Source organism: Nanorana parkeri, unplaced genomic scaffold (genome assembly GCF_000935625.1).
Source record: "Nanorana parkeri isolate BGI_ZX_2015 unplaced genomic scaffold, ASM93562v1 scaffold580, whole genome shotgun sequence".
Classification (NCBI taxonomy): domain Eukaryota; kingdom Metazoa; phylum Chordata; class Amphibia; order Anura; family Dicroglossidae; genus Nanorana; species Nanorana parkeri.
Window position 1 is genome coordinate 158,645 of NW_017306848.1, and position 23,405 is coordinate 182,049.

Below are 23,405 nucleotides of genomic sequence, written 5' to 3' on the forward strand. Positions count from 1 at the left end.
AGCACAATAAAATAGGTTTCTGTTTTCTTCAGTGTTTTTTTTTATTTTTTATGGTCATGTCCACACACTGTAAATCCAGCAACTGACCTGAAGTGGGTGTGAGTATATGGCATGGAATATAGTATATTCTAGTTTGAGTGTTCCCAGTCACTAAGGAGAAGTGTGAAAGTGGGTGGACACCAAATGAAAGGGTACATCATTCAGGTGTGGTTGTGGAGTGGCATTAACGTTAAATATGTCCCATGAGCACAGCTCATTTTTACCATACCACAAGCATTAAAGGCAGTTGGGAATACATAGGCTAAGATATTATCAGATTCTAATCCATGATTAGCAATAATAAATGCAGTAACTGCTTATCTGTGGTTTGGTTAAGGCTGTATTCACACAGATGCATGCATTAATGTTGATGCATTAATGTGTTGGGGCTCAAGGCATCTCTTTTGCTTTAAATGTGCCCTTAACAAACTTTATGCACAAAACAAATACCTGGATCTTTTATTGGTAACAACGCGCATAGTAATGCACAGTGCAATCATATCTGTGTCCTGTGCGTGGAAGGCTAAGTGCATTTGCTTAAACTACATATGTGAGCTGGGGTGCCAAGAAAAAGTCTTAACAAATGGCAAGACAAACTGACATGTATTGCAGTAACAAAATGTGTATTTTTACACGTTTTTGCAAGCCAGGGTCAGACTTACCATAAGGCCTGAAGGCACCACCTTACCAGGAACAACAGAAAATTACCAGGACTTAGCTATCAAAATAACAGAGGATTCATGGTCTGCTGCCAATGCTGACAACGCTCCTGTATAGAAGAAGTCTGTACTGCAGACTTCTTAGAAGCAATAGCAGCTTGTTAGAAAAACTTCTAAGACCCCTATTTACTTAGCAAATATTAAACAGAAATAAATCTACACTCCAAAAAATAACCTGGTACACTGGCAATCCACCCAAGCGCCCCATTTGATACATTTTGCTCATTAAAAGTTTAGTTGTAGAGTTGCTACAGCAGAGAATGAGCATCGGAGATTGGGTTGTCCTCTGAGATTGTCCTTATTTACTTACCAAACATCCGCCGTAATGGCAATGGAATCCTGTGATCGAAAGCAGCTCTCTGTGCAGCCAGCTGGTCATACTGCTGCCCCACACATGGTGATGAGGACCATATGATGGACCCTTTCAGAAGGAACGGTCAGTGTCCATCTCGCTAGGAAGTGAAGTGGGTGATGCAAGCAGTACCCTACCATACCACAAACCCGCAGAGAGAAGATTTGGACACAACCTATCACTGCAGTTTAAGGAAATTTGGACTTTTAATCACAATTTTTTTTAAAAAAACACATTTTCTAGAGGCGGGAAGTGTGGGAAAGAAATTTAAGTTATGCTTTAACACAACAGAGTTGACAGCATGGTATACTAAAGCTCTTCCAAAATGAAACACAGACTCCTTGTAGGTCGCTTTGTATTTCAATGTTATTTTTTTTTTTCAGTCTGACTGGCCGTTGCATTTAACTTAGCATATTTTTTTTAATAGCAAGAAATAAAAGGGTGACAATGGGAATAATTCATGTAACTGATATTAGAAGTGTGTTTAGGATTATTACAATAAATACATCAGACCAGTGCAATTGTCTGCTACGTCATAGGATGTAAAAATGAACCCAAAGTTACAAAAAGACATAATTCTACACTCATCAAGGTTAAAGCAAGTAGCATAAGGCCCCGTTCACATTGCGCAATTCACGCGTTTGTCGCGTGATTTGCATTTTGTGCGATAGCGCGCAAATGCTTGCATTGAGCAAGCGAGAATCGCGGCAAAATCCGCTCCAAAAAGGGTCCTGCTGTAGCGACACACGACCCGCGACAGCAGGACCCTTTGCCCCATTGAGATGCACTGAAGAGCGATATCTCGCGGTAAATAGCCGCGATATCGCGGGCATTACCGCGCGATAAATCGCTCAATGTGAACGGGGCCTAAAAGTAGCATAGAATATTTTACAAAAGGTGATACAAATCAATGGGACTCAGGAACCTTGAACATTTCAGAAGCTATGTACATGAATAAACAGAAAAATCGGTTTATATTATTTTTGTCCTCTAAGTAAAGAACATTTTTTACACATTTTGTTTTTTTATACCTGCTCCTTTATTACTGGACATTTGTAACCACAGAAACAGAACCTGGAAATAAACCTGTCACTTTATGTTGACCCCTCCACCTACTTTCCTCCAAGCTCACATGACATTCTGAGTGTAAGCCATGTGCTAATTGGAGCTTATACACCACTAAGGACCTTCCTCTATTGACAGTTTTTGGGCATTGCAAATGGTCACTCAAATGCTGAGCACTGCATGAAAGTACTTCCAAGGGCTGCAGCAGAACAATGGGGACACATATCACAGGATGCTGCTCCTGCACTGTCCTGGGATGGGACTTGGACCAGTCTGCATGGCTGAACTGCAGTATGATCTGCAGGATGATACAGGGAGAGCAGGATCTGGCATATATATATTTCTAATGCCTCCTGCAAACAGAGTGAGATTAAAGCTGAACTCCTCTGATTTCACTGCACACTGTGAGCTTCTTACAGTGTACATTAGAAGCTGCGGCAAGTCAGACAGGGTCCCCGTCATCTAGCCCTTTCCTCCCCAGTGTCACTGTCCCTTACCCACCCCTGTAATTCATTGGATTTCAGTCCTTTCATTTGGATGTTACCTGTGGTCTGCATGCAAATGAAGCCTGTCTACTAATTTACACTCTTTTACACTGAAATCCACCCATCAAGGGATTTTGATATTTGAATAACTCCTCCCAAGACTCAGCCCACTGCTTGCACTAAGGCTGACGACTCTTAGGGCTTGTTCACACGATGTCCGGACCAGATCTGCTTCGGATCTTTAGCAGATCTGCAGACGCAGTACTATGCGTTTTTGACGCCTTTTTGACGCGTTTCAGTTAAATTAAATGTTGTGGGAGTGGGGCTGTCAGTATGTTAGCTGCAGTGCTGTGCGTTTTCATTGCGTTCGTGCATTTCCGGACCGGACAAAATGTGACATGCAGCATTTTCTCGGTCGGGACCGGAACGCGCACGTAAGAACTGTAGCCCATAAAACACATAGGCATACATTGGGATGCATTTTGGGTGCAGGAGCGCACGGTTCTGGCCCGGACACAATCCGGACGTCGTGTGAACAGGCCATTAGTGCCAGTTCACACCATATTGTGATGCAGTCCGTTCAGTTTGACTGCTGCAGCCAAAATACATCCCAATGCTTTCCTATGGGCTTTCTCATGCTGTATTCACACCATTGCAGTCTGTTCAGATACAGTCAGAAAAAGTACTGCTTGTCCTATTTTAGCTGCATCTAACTCCACCGGAACGCATCAAAACGCATGCAATCGCATCAAAAAGCAACAGAACGCATCAAAAAAACCCCCCAGAATTGATTGTGCATCATCCAGGGGGAAAAGCGCATCTGAACGCATCAAAAACGCATCAAAAGAGATCGCAAATGCAACTGCACAGACGCACGCAGTTGTGATGCAGTTTCTGGTGTGAACTAACCCTTAGGGTCTATTCACACCATAGTGTGCGGCCCGTTGAGATGCTCTAAGGTCGCTGCATGTGCTGGTGTGCATTTTGTTACTCGTGCTGAGCTCTGTTGCACTACGTTGCAATGGTTTTTTTTTTATTTCTTTCTATTTAGCTTTTGCTTTTATGTTTCTATAGCAACTTTTTTTCTTTTTTGTGCGCTGCACTGAAAAACAGTAGAGTATGCTCTACTTTTTTTCAGCGCGGGTAAACGCAGTGCAACGCACTGGTGTGAACTGGCCTCATTGATTTTCATGTATTTTTTTTATTGTTGTGCGTTGGGAATGCATGGAAAGACACATCTGGTGTAAATGGTCCCTTAAGAGGAGTGCTAAAGCAGGGTGCAGTGGTGTTATTTTAGGAAGCTATGTACATCACCCTGTGATATTGTATAGAGAAGCACTGAGACCCAGTGACACTTTCATTAGCATGTTGATGAGGAGAGAAAGAAGGAACTAAGCAAGGCAAAGTATAAGCAGGTTAAAGGAGAACTATGAGGTAAGTGCTTTTCACTCACCTCATAGTTCTAGCCGACCTGTGACAATGAAACTGTCACAGGTCGGCTCAGTAGATCGGGAGGTGAGCGAACACATACCGGCATTCGCTCACTTCTTTATCCTGTCACGGCTCTATGCCGTGACAGGGGAGGGGCTGGATTCCCCTCTCCCCGCTCCGATCCGCCAGCACTGACTGGCGAAACGGACGGGGGAGGGTACAGCTGGCTCTGCCTCTAGATAGGCAGAGCCAGCTGTCACTCACGCAGCTGGGCGGATACAGACATAATTGTAGCTCGCGGTATACTGAGCCTAGGGTGACGGGAGGACACTAGTTTGTGTCCTCCCGTTACCTTAAGGAGAACTATGGGGAAAAGACTTAACCCCATAGTTCTCCTTTAAACTTCAGCTTTAATACTTACCTCTGTGGTGGATGGATCTTTGCTGCCTTTAGGAGCTATGGCGCCCTAAGGATCTTATCCGTCTGACACCTCTGGGTGTGTGGATGTTTGCATCACTGCTGTGTACTGTGGCACTCTGTGTCCTGTAGTGACGTAGGGGGAGGCGGGCGGAATCATAATGCGCAGCGGGGAAGAGGCATCCAACTCTCCCAAAAGATTGTCAGATTCGGAACACTGTTTAGGTGCCATACTGCCTAAAGCAAAGGTCCTAGTCACCACCCATCTGAGAAGTAATCGTCGTCTGTTGCAGAAGGCTTTTAAAAAAATGATGATAGCGACAGAGTCACCTTAAAGTGACATTAAAGGCAAACATTTTTTTCCCTCCCCCCAATGTTAATTAAAGGAGAACTACGGGGTTAGGGCTTTTCCCCATAGTTCTCCTTAGGGTAACGGAAGGACAAAAACTAGCGTCCTCCCGTCACCCTAAGCTCAGTATACCACGAAATACAGCTCGCGGTATACTGAGACGCCGCAGCTGAAGCGGATCCCAACAATTATGTCTGGATCCGCCTAGCTGCGTGAGTGACAGCTGGCTCTGCCTATCTAGAGGCAAAGCCAGCTGTACCCGTCCCCTCCCCCGTCTGTTCCGCCAGTCAGCGCTGGAGGATCGGAGCGGGGAATCCAGTCCCTCTCATGTCACGGCAGAGAGCCGTGACAGGATCGAGAAGTGAGCGAACGCCGGTATGTGTTCGCTCACTTCCCGATCTACTAAGCCGACCTGTGACAGTCTCATTGTCACAGGTCGGCTAGAACTATGAGGATGAGTGAAAAGCACTCGCCTCATAGTTCTCCTTTAAAGCACTTACCTTAAATAATGTCTCTTAATCCGATCTTCTTCTTTTCTGTCGTTTTCATCTGTCCCTCCAGCGCTGATGCGGGTCTCCGATCCAGCACTGACTCCTCTGTCCTTGCAGGCACTTCCTGTCCCACGGTGTCTGCATGCGGGTGTACGCGTCCATAGACTTACCTTGTGTCTCTCCTCGTCTCCTGGCCGAAAATCGAACTGCGCATGCGCCCGCCCCAAGATGCTTTCGGACGTGGCGAAGACACAGGTAAGTTTAAACCACTTTTAAAGTTTTTTTTTATTTCTTAAAAACTTTTTGCATATTTCTACTGCTTGCTAGCAGTAAACATATGCAAAAAAACTGTGAGGGTTTAGAAACCCTTTAAACTAAAGAAAAAGAAAACCCCAAAACACAAAAGACAATTCTCTGGAATGATGAACATTTCAGCATGTGATATAAAGAGGTAACTAGTTCCGGAATGAAGTATGATATGTAGGCAATAATGTTATGATTTACCAAACCAGAACATGGTAATGTTACTTAATGGAGACAGTGAGAACAGGCTGTACTGTAACCCTGAGCTGTTTGAATAACAAATGGTAAAAAATAAACAACTTGTAAATCTCTGTAGCTCTAAAAAACCTAATCCCAGAGAAAAATAATTATAGTAAGTACTTTAAGAAGAAAGAGGTTAGCAGCTGAGGCTTGTGAAGTGGGGAACAGCAGCGCTCCAACAACAAATAATCTCTTATAAATATAGAGTGTGTTTGTTTTGTAGCTTTGAATTTGAATATCTAGAGTGTTCATGCAAATGTTTCTGAGCAGAATATTTGTTGTTTTAAAATCAGCTCCTGTCCTAAATTAAAAACATTCTGAAAACTGGAAAGAAATTAAATTACTGAACTGGGAACAGTGTCTGTTATTGCGGATCTCTAGTTCTTCATTTGGGTGGTGCTCCTTCCACACCAAGGAAACCTTATTCATTTTTCTTACTGATATATGTGTACAAATAAACAGATCCTTGCTGACTCTCTGCTAAGATCCATATGCTAGGTTGGAAAGCCAAGGTCAAAGTCTTAAAAGTGAACTATGGCCAAACCTTTTTTTTGGCTATAGTTCTCTTTTGGGTCACAGGAGTACATTTATTAATCTACTCCTGTGACACAAACTCAGCATCTAGTGGGCTACTCCCCATTATTTTATGACAGCGCAGACCTGCACCACAGCCTGACAATATTGATGGAATCCATCCTGCTGCCTGATTGACAGCTGGCTCTGCCTCTCTAGAGCCAGAGGAGGCTATGCCCGCCCCCTCCCCTGTCTGCCCTCCAATGAGTGCTGGAGGAACAGAAAGAGGAGAGGAGGGGAATCCCTGTGGGGAGTGGTGACAGGAGACTGTGAGCTGAGTGATCAGCGGTTTGTGATCGCTCAGGTCTCGCTCTACAACCGGGGTGTGGCAGCTGCAGTGTCACACCCCGGCTCAAACTATTAGGAAGAGTACATTTTACTCTTCCAACAGTTCTCCTTTAACTTTCTATTAAAAGCCTCTAACTGAAACAGAACCTTGCTCAGAAACCTGGAATATAAAGATAGTGACCACTGTCACCAGCACAGGGCATGAAGGGAAATCTCACCAATGGACACACATACAATTAAAATGTGACAGAGGTTCTTTCCCCTCGACACGCTGCTTAAAGTGTATCTAAACCCAAGTAATCTATTGCAGCTTATCAGTCATTAGATGTGGTTGTCTTAGTTTTTCTTTCCACCTAGAGATCCTGCCAATAACACACATCCTGTCCTACAGTGACAACACTCATAGTACTGTATCTATGAAGAAGCAGCATTGTCACCCAAGGACAGGATTGTGTTAGGACTACAGAACACCTAGCCAACATGGGAGGAAGGGGGAGGGGGAATCTGTAGTCCACAGAGAGAGAGCTGGGAACAATGATTACTGATAACATTCGAAAGAGCACACAGGCTGTTATCAGTTCACTAGATTTCTACCAGAATCAACAAGTATCTTTTATTGAACTTAGAGAACAGATATAACAAAAATCTTTCAATGGTATGCGGACCAAGAATGATCAAACAATAGAAATTCAATGTCAGGGTTTACATATACCTATATGTGTTTTTATTGCTGTCCCATATCCCCTCACTGTCCATCTTGGTCACCATTGTCAGTAGGGCAGAAGAGAGGGGAATCCTTCCCTAGATGTAGCAAGACAGCAATACAAATCTCACATTGTTTTTATCCTTCCCTACTCCATCCAAAAATTTAAATCATTATAGGTCTGGAATTCTATTTTCATTTATCTTTGAATATAAAAATATACCTGACAAATGTATTAGGGTCTCTTAATGGGGTAAAACACGGGACTGGGAAGAGGGCTCATATCATAGAGCTCAGCAAAGATGGATAAGGGTTCGGAGGTCCAACCGAGTGCTTTTTTCATCAACATATTGCTATTAAAAATCAACTGTATATCTGATAGTTGATCTGTCACCTTTGATATATAGTATCACTAAATGTGATTTTTAATGCCATTTATTAGTCATCTGATATAAAATAGCCAGAATGACACTCTGACGAAAGGCTCACCCTGTTGTGTCTATGAAGACAGCGGGGGATTTATACACATGTAAGCATTGATGGAGGAATCTGTTATATTTTCTTCGTTCAGCCCAACGGTTGAACAAAGAAACTATAACCGTGTATACCCAGCTTATTTCAGGAGATCCTTCTGACACGCTTCTGTTATAAAGGACTCTTCTTTACTTTACTTAGCAAAGCCATATCGTCCGCTCTTTTCTCCACATAATATCACTTAATTTAGGAGAAGCTGTGTAGCAAATTATTTTGCTAAAAGAGAGGGAGGAGGCAGACTGATTTAGAAAGTATGTATACAAACGGAACACAGTAAAATGGAAATCATAGACCAGGGGTAGGTAAACTCTGGCCCTCCAGCTATGCTGAAACTACAAATACAATAAGGCATTGTAAGACTCTGACAGCCCCAGGCATGACTTCCAGAGGGAGATGAATGATTGGATTTGTAGTTTCACCCCAGCTGGAGGGTCAGAGTTTACTTACCCCTGTCATAGACCGTACTCTCAGCTGACTATCAGGTCATCTATTTCTATGGAAAGAGATGTATTTATTATTAGTCATTTGAGGCAAAAAAAACTATACTTCAAATTTTCACCGCTACAATTCGCCTAGTGCTACTACTAAGGTAGGACTTAAAAGATCCTGTCACCAACTTAAAAAATTGCAGGTAAAAGCATACAAAAATCAAGTATCCTAACTCCTCACTTGCATTGATTCTTCTTTCTATAAACATTCCATAAACATTTTTAATTCACTTCCAATGTGCCATCTTGGAACTTGCTAAGGAATTTCGACCACTCATAGCACATTCTCTAAATTTCCTAGCACAGGCACAGCTCCCCCTACCTCCTGTTATGTCATAGCCTTCTCCACAACTGAGAGTTTCTAATTACTGTCTGTGCTGGCCAGGGGCGGACTGACCATTCGGGAAGTCGGGCACGGACCGAGGGCCCGCGGCCATCAGGGGGCCTGTCACTGACCGTCCCCTCGCCGCTGCCTCTCTGCCATCTGCACCCGGTCAGCCACCCGGGTCAGATGCGGCTCTGTAATAGCCGGCTGCTCGCTCCTCAAGGGGGTCCTCGGCAGGTCCCCAGCGGGCTGCCCTCTACTGGCCCAGCTTCTCCACCCCTTCCCCCATCTCCCTATGTAAACTTTAATGTAGCTGCCAAGGGTAAAATGAAGGGGAGTGTCATTTGAGTGACAGCATTGAGTCTGCTGTCATCACATCCAAAATGGTGGTGCTCAGCAATCGTCTCAGGCCTTTTGGGTGTCTACACATAGTGGGCGTTTATAGGTAATTAACATGCCTAAAACACGTTGAACGCCCATATAATGTTAGGAGAAGATTGTTGTTAAAGTGAATGGTTCTTGTTACAAGGGCCTCTTTAAAGGAGAACTATGAGGTGAGTGCTTTTCACTCACCTCATAGTTCTAGCCGACCGGTGACAATGAGACTGTCACAGGTTGGCTCAATAGATCGGGAGGTGAGCGAACACATACCGGCGTTCGCTCACTTCTCGATCCTGTCACGGCTCTCTGCCGTGACAGGGGAGGGGCTGGATTCCTCCCTCCCCGCTCCGATCCGCCAGCGCTGACTGGTGGCTCGAACGGGGGGGGGGGGGGGTACAGCTGGCTCTGCCTCTACATAGGCAGAGCCAGCTGTCAGTCACGCAGCTGGGCGGATCCCGCCACAATTGTCGGGATCCACTTCAGCTGCGGTGTCTCAGTATACCGCAAGCTACAGCTCGCGGTATACTGAACCTAGGGTGACGGGAGGACGCTAGTTTGTGTCCTCCCGTTACCCTAAGGAGAACTATGGGGAAAAGACTTAACCCCATAGTTCTCCTTTAAGATAAATCTGTGGTAATATTTTATGTGCAGCTGATAGCGTAAAACAGAAGCTGTTAGCATTGTACCTTTCTGATAAGGGCGCCTTCAACATCACCAAGACCCCTCCCTTAATGACAGTGGAGAAGATGCAAGCCCCTTACCCACAATCTAAAATGCAATGTCCACAGTCAAAGCAACCTATCAGCATGCCGGGTTATGTCCTCACAAAAACAAGATTTAAAAGATATGCATTGAAATATAATTGTAGAAGAAAGGTCTATCTATGAATAAAAAGCATGCCAACATTTATTAGGCCACAATGAAGTGTTCGAAAGAGGTTTACACACAAACCAACACAATGCATAAGCCATGTAACATGCCCTGGCCATTAAGCTACAGCGCAACCCTGGTGCTTAAGGAGTTAATGCAGCTTATCTCTTCACGCTTTCATTAAAAAGTGGTGAGACACCAGTTCTTTGCTCTTTAGAACTTTCCACATTAGAAACTTGACTGCATCAAATTGTACAGATACTACCTGCTGACCCCAGGCGGTTCCTATTGATTTTTACTGCCGGAGGCAAAATTCTAAGCTTCCCTCCTCCCCCACCACAGCATCTTCTGTATATAAAGACATATACATAATGCACACAGTTTTGCTGGAAAGAATGTACTGCTTGGCATGTGCTGTCACAGTTGTGAAGGATGTAGAACAATCTGTTATAAAGCAGAAATGGAAACTTGCAAAAAACAGGTTGGCAGAAAATGTTCCTGCATAAGAGGAACCAAGAAAGAATTCATTTTTCTGCATTTCCTGAAAATACCATTTCTTTACTCATCTAAAGCTGGAGCCATCTTTCACTTCCCCTGGCTTTCTTTTTCCTGATCATTTGAACAATAATATTAGTGTAATGCCACACATATGTAAACCCTACAAGGGAATGCCCTTGAGTAGTGCATCCACTGCTATGACAGGTCAAGTTTTAGGGAACCCTATAATTCAGAGCTCCAATTTTCTGCATCAAAGATGCGGGCATTACACTGAGCACATTTCGTGCAGTTCTAGATAAACCAGATGAAATTTGCACAGTGGGTGCCCCAGTCCGCAGCCTTCTGTCTGGCATCCTATGATCAGAAAGGTTCCGGATGGAAAATTTCTGGGTGAGTATTCTGACAGTGGCACACTCGCCTCTGTCAGAAAACAATAGCCAGCTTAGGAATGGCAGCAAATGCACAGACGGAAGGGACCCATTAACCACATAGTAATAAAGAGAGGGGCTCAGAAAAAATAAATAATAGGTTACATGATGCACTGCTCCAAAAAAAAGCTTTAGCCTTCAGTTACAACAGTGTTTGTACATGTTTATATTTGTAGTTTCTAATTATACATATACACGGGGGCAGTTATGTTTACATATTACACATGCAGTCTCTGCTTTCTACTTTGCAGTGCTTACAAGTTGTGTCCTTTATTCCTCTCTTTCACAATAAAAGCCTATGAGTCAGTAAATTCCTGAATACAATGCATTCCATGTTGGCTAATGTCAACAGATTACATTTAAAAATGATAACGCTGAGATACTAGGGACTCCATTTAGTGGCTTATGTATAAATCTCTGCATTTCATTAATTAACCAAAATATGGAGGAGAAAGTATACACAAATGTGAAAGTTACACAAAACAATGCAATAATAACTCAATATATGAGCCTAACAAAAAATCAGTCTGGAAGCCGTTCACATGTCACCAGCTAAAAGACATGCGACTTTGTTCTGTGAGGTCATTTTCAAAGCTACACAAACGCTGTTCACCATTTAGTGACCAGCAGGAAACTAGTTCTGTAGTATGCTTGGAATAACATTAACCGCACCAGGCAATGATAACATCATTCCATTACACCACCAAACCTGACCCTTACTCTCTGGGACCCAAAGTGAGGTCCCTATCTGAGGCAGGACCTTCACCTCATGGAAGACAGGGCTCTGGCTGACCAAGTACAGGAGGATCCCTCAAACCTCACACAGGGGAGGGGGTTAAGGCATGGGCACTACATGCAGCACTTTAAGACATAATCTAGTTTTCTTTAACATACTTTGCCCCTTCACTTCCACATATCACAGTGATCTGGTCCTTTCCAATGTGACAAGCATATTTATATATATTTTTTTTACATTAGAAATTTACCTGGGAGAGCCATTTTCTTCCCATGGTGCACTGGACTTACTTCTTTGGACATCTGGGCTGTTCTCGCATTTGACCTTTTTTGAGCTGAAAAACAGAAGTGTAATCCAGGGAATAAGGTCACATTGATATGACGATATACTAGCAGTATATGCTACCTTTTTGTATAATTACAGTATGTGAAACTTTTTTTTCCGCCGGTTGTTTCTGAAAGTGTTATATATATGACAATGGTGTTACATTTACTCATTGCAAGCTGTACAAACCAGCTGATCTTGCCTAAACATTTTATAAAAAGATAAGTCCAGCATTCTGCATAGGGCTGTAGACTGCGAATACTAAAATCTATTGACTTTACTAGACACTGTGCAATGAGCAGAATGTGCATTTGAAGATAGCTTCTTTCTGGGGGTGTTATGGAAATGAGGACAATGCCAATAGCGATACATTTAGGAGAGATAATATAAGGGGCCTTGCAAGCTAAGGCAACTGGAAATAATAGATGGATTGACCGTGTCTAGAGAATAGCTGTATATAATACACTTTTAAGTCTATAGATGAACTTATAAAATATATAGAATGATTAATAACACAAAAATAACATTATGTTCTGTGTTTCCTATTGTATAAAAGTTAAGTTTTTTTGGTAATCGAATGATCCTGGTGATGGTCTCATTTTCAGCAACCCTGGGAAGTCTCTAGGCACGCAGTCACTCTAAGTTACAAAGTTTCACTGCCTAAGCCATTGATGCAATGTTCTCTATAGTAATGATGTCATTTACGTCAATGAAGCATTTTCTATGCCTGTTGGCACTTGTTAAGGGAAATTAATACATGTGGAAGAGCTTGTATTGAACTGAGAAATCATTAGCGAAACAATTACTCTCAAAGGAACAATAAGGACATGTGTGTTGCTGGGGCAGTCGTTAAGAAATTCTACACTTTTAAAGACTTAAACATGTGAAATGAAATACCATATATATATATATAAAACAATTCGTCAGCACTTTCTAAAAGCCCTGAGAACAGTCTACAAGGTACTGGACAAATTATACCAAATGAGTTTATTAGAAAAAGAGAAATATATAGAACACATCTCTAAAAGGAGCCCATACACTGTACGATTATCGTACGAGAATTGCGGGAAATCCCGCGATCGCATGATAATCACAAAGTGTATGGAAGGCATGCGACCGTTTCTAATGTACGATCGCACGTCTTCCGTCGAACAAGCAGGCTGGAAAACCCGATTCTCGGCGGGTTAGTGGCGTGCTTGTTCGACAACTGCCGAACGGGCCGGTGTGAGCACGCGCACACTGCCCGCTCAGCATTGCAGTCATCAGAAGCCCGCCCCTCAGGGGGGCGGGCTTGCGATGATCGCAAGTACGATCTGCCTGTCCAAGATGGGCAGGTCGTACGTTTTTAAAATTATTTTACAACCCTCGCAAGACAAAAGTATTTCGAGGGTTGTACAGTGTATGGCCACCTTAACACAGATATTACCAAGATATTCCATGAACGCCAGCTAAAGTTGATTGTAATAATGTGTTCAGTATCATTTCAGAGCCTTTTTTGACTCACTTAATGCCACCTAATGATAACTATATTCACTATGTGGAGGTTGAATATGCAGAAATAATCTTAGCACTGAAAAAATGTATTAATAGTTGTTCCATGAACATGCATGATTGTATTGCTTGAGCATGCATGCCCATCTAGAAGAAGAACAAAATGACACCTCTAGCAATAGTCATATAGAAAACAAGAAACCAATAGTGTTAGGCTGAAAAGAATCCAGCCCACCAATTAGTCAACCCTCTGAAATCTGCTAACCAATGCCGCCTGCTAGTAACTATACTGTAGGCATAAGGTTTACCACCCAATACAATACAATAGAAATCAGCAGGTTAAGTCAGCAGTCACCTTATTAGCCACAACAGCATTTCTCAACCTTTTCTCAGTCACAGCACCCCTTAAATGCATGCATAATCTGCATAATCTCGAGACGCCCCAGTCTAAAATGTAAAAAACAACGTGTGGCCTCTCCAAAATCAATATCAGACCCTTATCCAAGACAGGATGGAATTTAAGGGGGGACATATGCAAAAACACAAAAAAATAAGGTTCCCTCCCTCTTCAAATCAGGAGCCCCTCCTTCACTTTAGGAGCCCCCCTTTACATTAGGAGGTCCCTTCACATCAGAAGCCACCTCCTTTCACATCAGAGTCCCCCCCCCTCACATCAAGAGCCCCCCCTTTTCACATCAGAAGCCCCCCTTCACTTCAGAGTCCTCAGTCCCCTCTGCACACCTGAGTCCTACAAACACAACAGGAGCCACAGCTGTGACAGCAGGGCAGAGGGCGGGAGGCAGAGCAGAACCGAATGGAGGTGAGCTTGCTTTTCCGAATGGATACCACTATCCCAGGATTAGCATAATTTTTCTCCATAGTGCTGGTGGCCAGGTCACCTTCACCATGGAAAGACATGATGCTGTATAAACAATTTGAGCCACCCTTGAGGAAGCTAGAATGCATCCCAGCATGTCACAACATGCTGGCTGAGAAAGGCTGAGCTACACCAACATTCTCTTCACGTAATATATTCATATCTTCTACTGTTCTCTCTGTACACAAGTGCAGGAACGCAGTAGTCAGGGAGCTTCTCCAAAGCTTTCATCATTTACTATTTGCAGAGAGCCACAAAAGGAGACCATTTATTCTATACTTGTGTTCAGTTCCTTCTTTATTAGCGTATGGTTAATTCATTTAACAATATATGTTTAAAAAGTATTATCTTCAGTATGTATTTTCTTTTTTAGAAAATTATTGTTTTGACTTGCTTTAGAACAAAGGAATGTATATTCCAGTTATCCGTATGTGCATACAATAATGTTACTGGTAGTTTTTCAGTTGTTCTGGACTGGAACTGATCACAAACTACAGACATCCTATTGCCATCTACTATGACACTTTTTCTTTCATTTTTCAGTGTTCATGTTGAGATTTGTTTCGTACAAAAACGCCACTAATCCATCGATTTTCGTATGATTCGAAAAAAAATTCCAGCCTGGCCAATTGAGGAAATTCGGCCAGCAGTACAGTAATTCTGATCGTTCACTTCCCATCAACTGGCTGATTATCGTATGCAAACCCGATTGTGTTCAATTTCCGACCGATAATCGCAAGGTGTACAGGCACCTTTACGCCTTTTTGTGAACCAATCAAGCCACAGATGGTTAAATAGCATCAGGTCTTGACCAACACTAGGTCATCTACTGTATGTACAAAACACTTGGTATAAATCCACTGAGGGAAGACTACATTAGAATTATCACCGGTTTTGACATATGTTTATGCCCGAGGCAACTACACCCTTCTATCTTTATTATCTTTCTCTTTCCTTCCTTTTCTCTTTTCCATTTTAACTGCAATATACAATATGTGGCTACTTGTGGGGTCATTTGTGGACCATGCTATTTTTTACTGATTACTATAAAATAAATAAAAGTGGACAAGAAATTATCATCGCCAATGAGCTATCCAGACTTCTGGGGAATTTTATTTTGAGCAGTGCAGTTGATCTCCACTATTCTGATCTTCAACAGGAGATGAAAATGCTAGGAGTGTATCATAAACATCTTTATCCCATTTTACAGGAAAAAGCCGGTGTTCACCCAGCACTAAGCAGCTAATTACAGAACACATGTGTATGCTGAGGATTTAGCAGTCATTCCTAAGCTGTCATTACACAAGAGGATCTGATAACTGAATAATCAGACTGCAAAAGATCCTCCATGCACCCAGCATGCGTATCCACTATTCAGTGTCAGGCAATCTCTCCATTACTGCCAGTAAAGCAGTACCATGTGGTGCCATGTTATCTCTAATGATCTCTGTTTTATCAGCAGAGATAAGAAGATAATTTGACGGGAAAAAAAAATTCTAACCCATCTGTTCAGCTGCAGCCCTGGTGCTTATCTCTGTATACAATCAATCACATACCATACAAGTCAGTGACTGATGCACCACTGGCCAGACTGTAAAGCAATATTTTTCTGTATATGACCACCAATAGCATGGGATGTGCATGGATATTGCTCCTAGATTGGGTTTTCTCTTCTTCCCTCTTTCAAATAATTACTTTTTTGAAAATGCAAATCTGTGGTATAGAAACTTGATATTTTCATTCAGGACGCTTACTGGAAATACCTAGCAATTTGCATTGAAACACTTCCCCGCACCTTCTACTGTCTAGTGTTCCTTTTGTTCCTGGGCTTACTATGTGACATCTCATATTCTTCCACTGTTTTTCAGAATATCATACCACCTAGATCTTATACCTGCATGATTCCTATTGAGTGCAGCTGTTGTTGGTTGCGTTTATTCACAATGATCCATCGCTATCATAGTTAGAGGCCATTATGGGTTGTGTTTCAGAGGATAATGAGCATGTGAAAGTGATTACACGCTACGATTGACTATTCTTTTCCGTTAGTAGGATGCAGCCAGTTCTGACGTTGCCTGCCTTCTATCAGACAACAAGTACTGCCAGGAGGGACTAGTAATGAATCTCATTGCTCTCAGCTTCTGTCCTATGTCTCCTCTCATAATAGGCAAATCTGAGACAGTTGAGTAATAATAACATGCTAACATATTTTATTCCACCTTAGAAGTTTTCCTTCTACAAAATGAATGTATTTAGAATAATTCCACCCTAGGCTTTGTGTATGGTATATTTTATTATCAGTCCTACAACTGTCTGGATTCCTCTGTTTGCAAATGTCAAGGTACAATATGAAGGACTTTCAACACTGTGCAAGGAATGCAAGTCTAAATTAGATGTCTTTTTGTGCCCTACCTTTGTGTGGGTTCATATTGTATTACTTTTTATACCTTTGTATTTTTACTTCTTATGTAAAGGAAATGAAAGCTACTGTGGTCTGCAAATGTGTTTGTCCATTGTTTTATGATTACTCTTTAAAACTGAGTATGTGAAGCATAGGCAAAGTATAACTTGGCATTAGCATATGCATGAACAGTGTTTGCTTGCAATTTGTGTTTAGATTTATTAACCTGGAAACATTTTATAGAACTCTGCAACTGGATCACCATCAATGCCCATTGATGCGATAGAGGAGGGTGGAATAAGCCTCTAGAAATGCAAAAGCAAACTTTGGTCCTCCAGATTTGGTGAAACTACAAATACCATCATGGCTCTGGGAGTCATGCCCGTGGCTGTTAGAGTCTTGCAATGCTTCATGGGACTTGTAGTTTTCTTCACAGCTAAATTCTAGGAATGAAGAGGACACTAACATAGAATGTCAATGTATTAAAAAAAAAGTTTAAGGCCCGTTCACACCTGAGCGTTTTACCGCACGTTCCTACGCTCGGTAAAACGCGCAACAGGTGAAAACCCATGTTTGCCTATGGGCATGGTTCTCACCTGCGCGTTTTACCGCCCGTTCGATAGCGTGGTAAAACGCCATACGCCCAAAGAAGTACATGAGCTTCTTTGGGGCATATTAACGCCCGTATACCACTGTTATCAGCCGGATACCCCCTCGGAAACTCGCGTTTGACGCGCGTTTCTTTAACCGCAAATCGCCGTAAAACCGTGCGGTAAGAAACGCGCGGCAAACGCGAGTTTCCAATACGCTAAGGTGTGAACCCAGCGTAAATACCTTAATTTTGCCCCAAAGTCCAGGTTTCAAAGTGATGAGTCTAGAATAAGTTCACCTGAGCCCACTCAAAACTTTGACCACTACCCCCCTCCCGACCCAAATAGGGAGGGCGTAACAAAACTGTTAGCTCAATCAGTGGCAGCCGAGGCCTTATCCTCACCTTTGTTACGCGTTATTGCGTGGCCGGGAATGATTGGCCAGGGAGAGAGGTGTGTCACTAACAGTTTTGCGTGGACTTGGGCAAACTCCAGTGACCTGGGTGCGCACTAAGCTCTCACACATCACTAGTGTCTACTTTCCCAAAAGGAGTCATTTTGAAAGTGTTTCTACTCTCCTGGCATTTTAAAGCCTCAAGAAATGTAATGGGTAGTCAGAACATCAGGGTTGACACATTTTAAATATATATACCATAGTTTGTAGGCTCTATAATTTTTACACAGACAAAATAATATATATTTTTTAGGGTTTTGAATTCCCCAAGGAAATGGAACAGAATACATTTTGGCCAAAATTGACGAAGAAGGAATATTTATGTAATGTGTTCTATGACAGAAAGCAAGTGAAACTGTTTTTTTTCCCCTTCATATATAAAAAAAATAAAAAAAACAGTGGTCATTAAATACCACCAAAAGAAAGCTCTGTCTCAAAAACATTATTTACAATTTTTTTGGGTACAGTGTTGCGTGGCCGAGTAATTGTCAGTCAAACTATTCCTTCCAGCACTGAAAAATGCCTGGACAGGAAGGGGGTGTAACATGCTGATCCTGAAGTGGTTAAATTAAACAGATAAACTTGACATTTGTTGAGGACTACATTTTGACTTAAAGAAGAACTCCAGGAAAAAAAATTATTAACCCTAGCACTGCACTGCATGGGATCCCTGCCCGTTTTTGTCTAGGTTTAAAAAAAACAAAGTTATACTCACCCGATGCTCCGAGCTGGCTTGTTCTTAGACCGGTCCCTAGAGCCTCTCTCCCCCTCCTCTGCAGTAGTCTAAGGTCCTGTAAATCATCCCGTCTATACACTGTGTAGGGATATGAGGACGCTGAGGAAGATTCCAATGCTGCAGTGGAGGAGGAGAGTGGCTGTGGGGAACGCTGTGACAGCTGACCGGCTCGAAGCTTTGGGTGAGTATAAGGTTTATATTTTAGCACCTAGAAAAAAATGAGCACTTAACCCTTGCCGTGCGGGGATAGCCCCACTGCACGGGTTAAAAAAATGTTTTTCTGGATTCCGTCTTTAATAAATAAACCTGTTGTCACAGGCACCCACAGCTTGTGTGATAGTGAAGACATGTCCTTCAAATTTCTTTCAAGATTACATATTAAAGCCACATATACTTTAATGAAACAGTGGAGATAGGCAAAATCATTTAAAAAGTGTGTGTGTTACCAATGTGCCCATATGCACATGTTTCTATGCATGACCTGTAGCAGAACGAAAGAATCATTTACATTAGCAGTAATGGTCCATCTGGTTGGCTGTGGGTAACCCAAACCTGCAGCTTCCCATTTACTTATAAGCAGGTAAATTGTCCATTCATCTGATGATTCTCTGACTCGCACAATTCAACTTACCTTTTTATTGGGGATGGGGCGATGATTTTTGTGGTGCCTTCACTTTCTCCATTTTCTAAGTTTGTTGTTATCTGCTCTAAATGATTTGAGGCTGTAGATGGAGAAAATAACACATTTTGTTAGTGGTTTCTTTGTTGTCAGGCATTTCAAAGGAATACTAATGTTATACTACAGCTATTTCAGCATGTGCACATTGTCTACTCAAATCAGCAATGCAAAATCCAAAATGCCCCTTGGGGCTATAAGCACAAGACAGAGATGAACAGGTTCCTTTGAAGTAGTTTGCTCTATGCTGATATAGCTGTATTGTCAAGCTGGTGTGATTTCTGGAAAAATTGTGTTGGGTTAGTGAGAGGAATAATGCTGAAGTCAGCAGTACTGAAGATTGTTTTGCAGAATTTCATCATTTTTTTTCGGATGTTCCATTCACTAGTAAAGCTCTTAGCCATTTTATTCTGGATCCCTGAAAGAACTAAATTCTCCTTCTAGCTGTGCTCTAACTACACAATGGGACTTGGGCTAAGAATTGGAAGATGTGCTGATGGGGCATGTTTTATTTACACATATGTTGCTTAGTCAAATATTGCAAGATGACAATGTTCAGAAAATCAAATGATTTGTCAATAAATTTAAAATGTACAAAAGCTTTCTTCATTGTGGATTTAGTATTTTAACTGCAGGCAAACGGCTATATAAACAGCTGAAACTGTCTTGGATGTCATGAAGAAAAGCATGGTTTTTGGCATTTACCAGAGGGTCAGCATAACTAAAAAGATATTAAAGCCACAGGGCAAAACAAACTGTCAAGGAACAGCAGTAGGTCAGCAGTGGCAGTGCCTATATTTCTACCATGACAGTTTTCCATTAACTTATACAGAAAGGACAATGCTTAGTTAACTATTAATTAGGAATTGGCAGCTGAAAAGGACATTTTCAAATGATCTGTTAGAGAACTGTGGAGTTAGGGCTTTTCCCCATAGTTCTCCTTAGGGTAACGGGAGGACACAAACTAGCGTCCTCTCGTCACCCTAAGCTCAGTATACAGCGAGATACAGCTCGCGGTATACTAAGACGCCGCAGCTGGAGCTGATCCTGACAATTATGTCTGGATCCGCCCAGCTGCGTGAGTGACAGCTGACTCTGCCTATCTAGAGGCAGAGTCAGCTGTACCCGCCCCCTCCCCCGTCCGTTCCGCCAGTCAGCGCTGGAGGATCGGGGCGGGGAGGAGGGAATCCAGCCCCTCCCCTGTCACGGCAGAGTCAGGTCCCCCTAAAACCAGTGTAATTTTACCATTATACGAGAGTCATTGGATTAGAAGGATGGCTTGGTACCTGGCTGCTGAGTAAGTGCTGATCTTTTGGGATAGGTTTTGCTCCGGTTCCTCTCCACTCTTTGGTCAGGTCTGGGAAGCTGGATGGATAGATCTCTGCTCATTTGGGAAGCAGTCCTACCACTAAAGAAAAGGTAAAGCACATAACAACACATCATAAAACCAATTACTGGCCCAGACCCATTCATTATAATGAACAGAAAATAGCAGAAGTGGAGCTGTTGCCAGTAGCAGCCAAACAGGTTTCACCTTTAATTCTATAGAAAAATTGAATTCTTTTGATAGTCTTGGCTTACTCCTCCTATTTTCCCCCTCCCTAACTAGAGTGCTTTTTAATTTTTTCTTTTTTTTTCCCCTCTCTTATTTAATCTTATACCACCTTTTATATATTTTTCTCATCCCATTAAAATACACCTAACATTTGTGCTTGGTCCTGTACACTAAGACTTGCTCTATTTCCTCTGACATATAATGCTAAAAACTCGACTGGGTATCTCTCTTGACTCTCTCTGTCTGGTAGATCGGAATTTTTTTTTAAGCATTTCCATAAAAGTATTTTTTTTTCTTTCTGATATAGGCTCCATCTATTGTTTACTGCCACTTTATTGTAACTCTTGTTGTTCACATGTTGTATATGCCTTGCAGAATATAAATAATGAATTACAAAATAAAATTGATGGCTAAAAAATGAATGCTGCCAGGCAGCCTGTGTAGTTCAAGCAGCCTGTATTGCTGACTGGAGCACTGACTGGTGTGGGTTAATTATCCTGTGTCTTGCTGGCTGCAGCCCTGACTGGTGTGGGTTAATTATCCTATGTCTTGCTGGCTGCAGCCCTGACTGGTGTGGGTTGATTATTTTCCTGTGTCTTGCTGGTCTAGTCAGCTGTGGCTTAATTGATCTAACCACACAAGCTCTGGGATTGGCCTTGTTGCTGCTGGCGCCCTATCTGAACATCATCAGCCTGTTCACCAGTGCTTGTGATAGTTCTTGCTATACAAGCTATGCTCTGTCTCTGCAAATCCTGTGTTTGGAAATCTTGTTTGTCTTCGGTTCTGACCTTGGCCTGTCCCTGGATTACGCTTTGCCTTTTGACAGCCCTGACCTCAGCTTGTGCCCGGACTACCCTTTGCCGGCCGCCTGCCCGGTCAGGGCGGTTAGACTGTTCCCGGATTACCCTTGCCTGCCACCAGCCTTGGACCTCAGCTCGTCCCTGGTTACTCTCTGGTAGGGTCTTTCTCCTTCTGTCCATAACTCAGTTGAGCTAATAGAAAGACTTAGGACAGACTGAGCATCTACTAATTAACATACAATAAGGGGAATGTATCAAAACTGGAGCAGATAAAATCTGGAGCAGCTGTGCATGGCAACCAATCAGCTTCTGTGTTCAGTTTGTTCAGTTAGGATTTGAAAATGAAAGATAGAAGCTGATTGGTTGCCATGCACAGCTGCTACAGATTTTGTCTGCTCCAGTTTTGATAAATTCCCTTCAATGTCTTCAGGGCTTTAACTTTTAGTTAGGACAGACAGTCCTGCTCACCTAGTTTACAAGTGAGCGGGACACAGTACAAGAAGAGATAATTATTTGAAACAAAACTGCCGCCAACACCCTTAGACAGTGAGAATTTATCAGAATGTTTCAGTACTAAAGTTTGCAGAAAGAGCATCTAAAAAAGTAAGCTGCAATTTGTATTTATTTTGTGCAATGTGATTCAGAAAATGTAACAAATTTAAAATAGATGTTATCCCAAATTGGCTGCAAAAGTGGAAATACTTCACACCCACTTATATGTCATAATGTTTCTATAATTATAATGTATACAATTACTGGTCAGACATGATCATCATGAGTGGGTAGATTAATATGTTGTCCAAACATAACACTGCATACAACAAAGAGGCCTTCGAAAACATTTACACACCGCAGATAAATTCTTAATTGGCCGAATTCCCATGTGAGGTAAGACGGTGTGAGAGTATACACTATGCACTGCACATGACATCACAATGAGTCACTAGCAATGAACAAAGTCCAACCTATTATACAAATACATGTCTTACTATGCCACAGATAAATGCTTATTCATTCCACCCACCTGTACCTATGCCGTGATCCCAAAGAGCCAAGTTTAGTCAGCTTCCTTGATAGTGTACTTGAATCATTTTCTGGGATCCTTAAATATGTAAACAATAAATGACGTAATAAAAAAACATTTATAAAACATCTACTATAAAAAAGAAACATTTTGAAGTGTTCATGTTTACAGTTTTAAAAGAGATATTTTAATTTATTTTCACATATTGTAAACTCAGGCTTACAAAAAGCAAGCAAACACCTCCGTGGTTTTGTGTGTGCATCACAATGCTAAACAACACACGTTATAAAAACACGTGTTAACCAATGAGTCCATTCATATATATGTGCTGCATTGCAGTGTATTTTGGCAATGAAAGCATGTGAATTTTGTATGCAATTCCATGTGCTGTGAGGCCTATAGAAGTCTATGGCAATGCATGAAAATGCACCTATAAATGTATTGTTTACATGCAGGTTTAACATTTTACTTGGTATCAGCATCTTGCAGTCTACTGTACAACATCCCTACAGCACCCAGCAATTCATCGCTAATGTGTAAAATCCGGCTTGCTGCCAGGTAGGATTTGTATAATAAGCAGCAGTCTTCCACACATAATATACTTATTATTAGGGCTATCTTACTTAGCTAGTGCAATATCTAAAGTAAAACTTTTTCCTGGAGTTCAGTATTTGAAATAGCTTAAAATCCTTTTAAATTTGATGTCCCTTTAACTGTGCAGCCCAACCCTACAATCCGACATTTTAGCCCCCCCCCCCCCCC

The 23,405-nt window shown here is 42.1% G+C and overlaps 1 protein-coding gene across 1 annotated transcript in view; it reads right to left on the reverse strand.

The window, feature by feature from the left end:
- The window catches only part of EPB41L4A (erythrocyte membrane protein band 4.1 like 4A), a 246,462-nt gene that overhangs the window by 37,931 nt on the left and 185,126 nt on the right, over positions 1-23,405 (reverse strand). Inside the window, exons 12-15 of the mRNA XM_018562488.1 lie at positions 22,644-22,721; positions 20,551-20,672; positions 19,220-19,310; positions 11,966-12,049 (exon numbers count right to left, since the gene is read on the reverse strand). Of these exons, the coding sequence (XP_018417990.1) occupies positions 11,966-12,049; positions 19,220-19,310; positions 20,551-20,672; positions 22,644-22,721 (375 nt within the window). The remainder of the gene's footprint in view (positions 1-11,965; positions 12,050-19,219; positions 19,311-20,550; positions 20,673-22,643; positions 22,722-23,405) is intronic.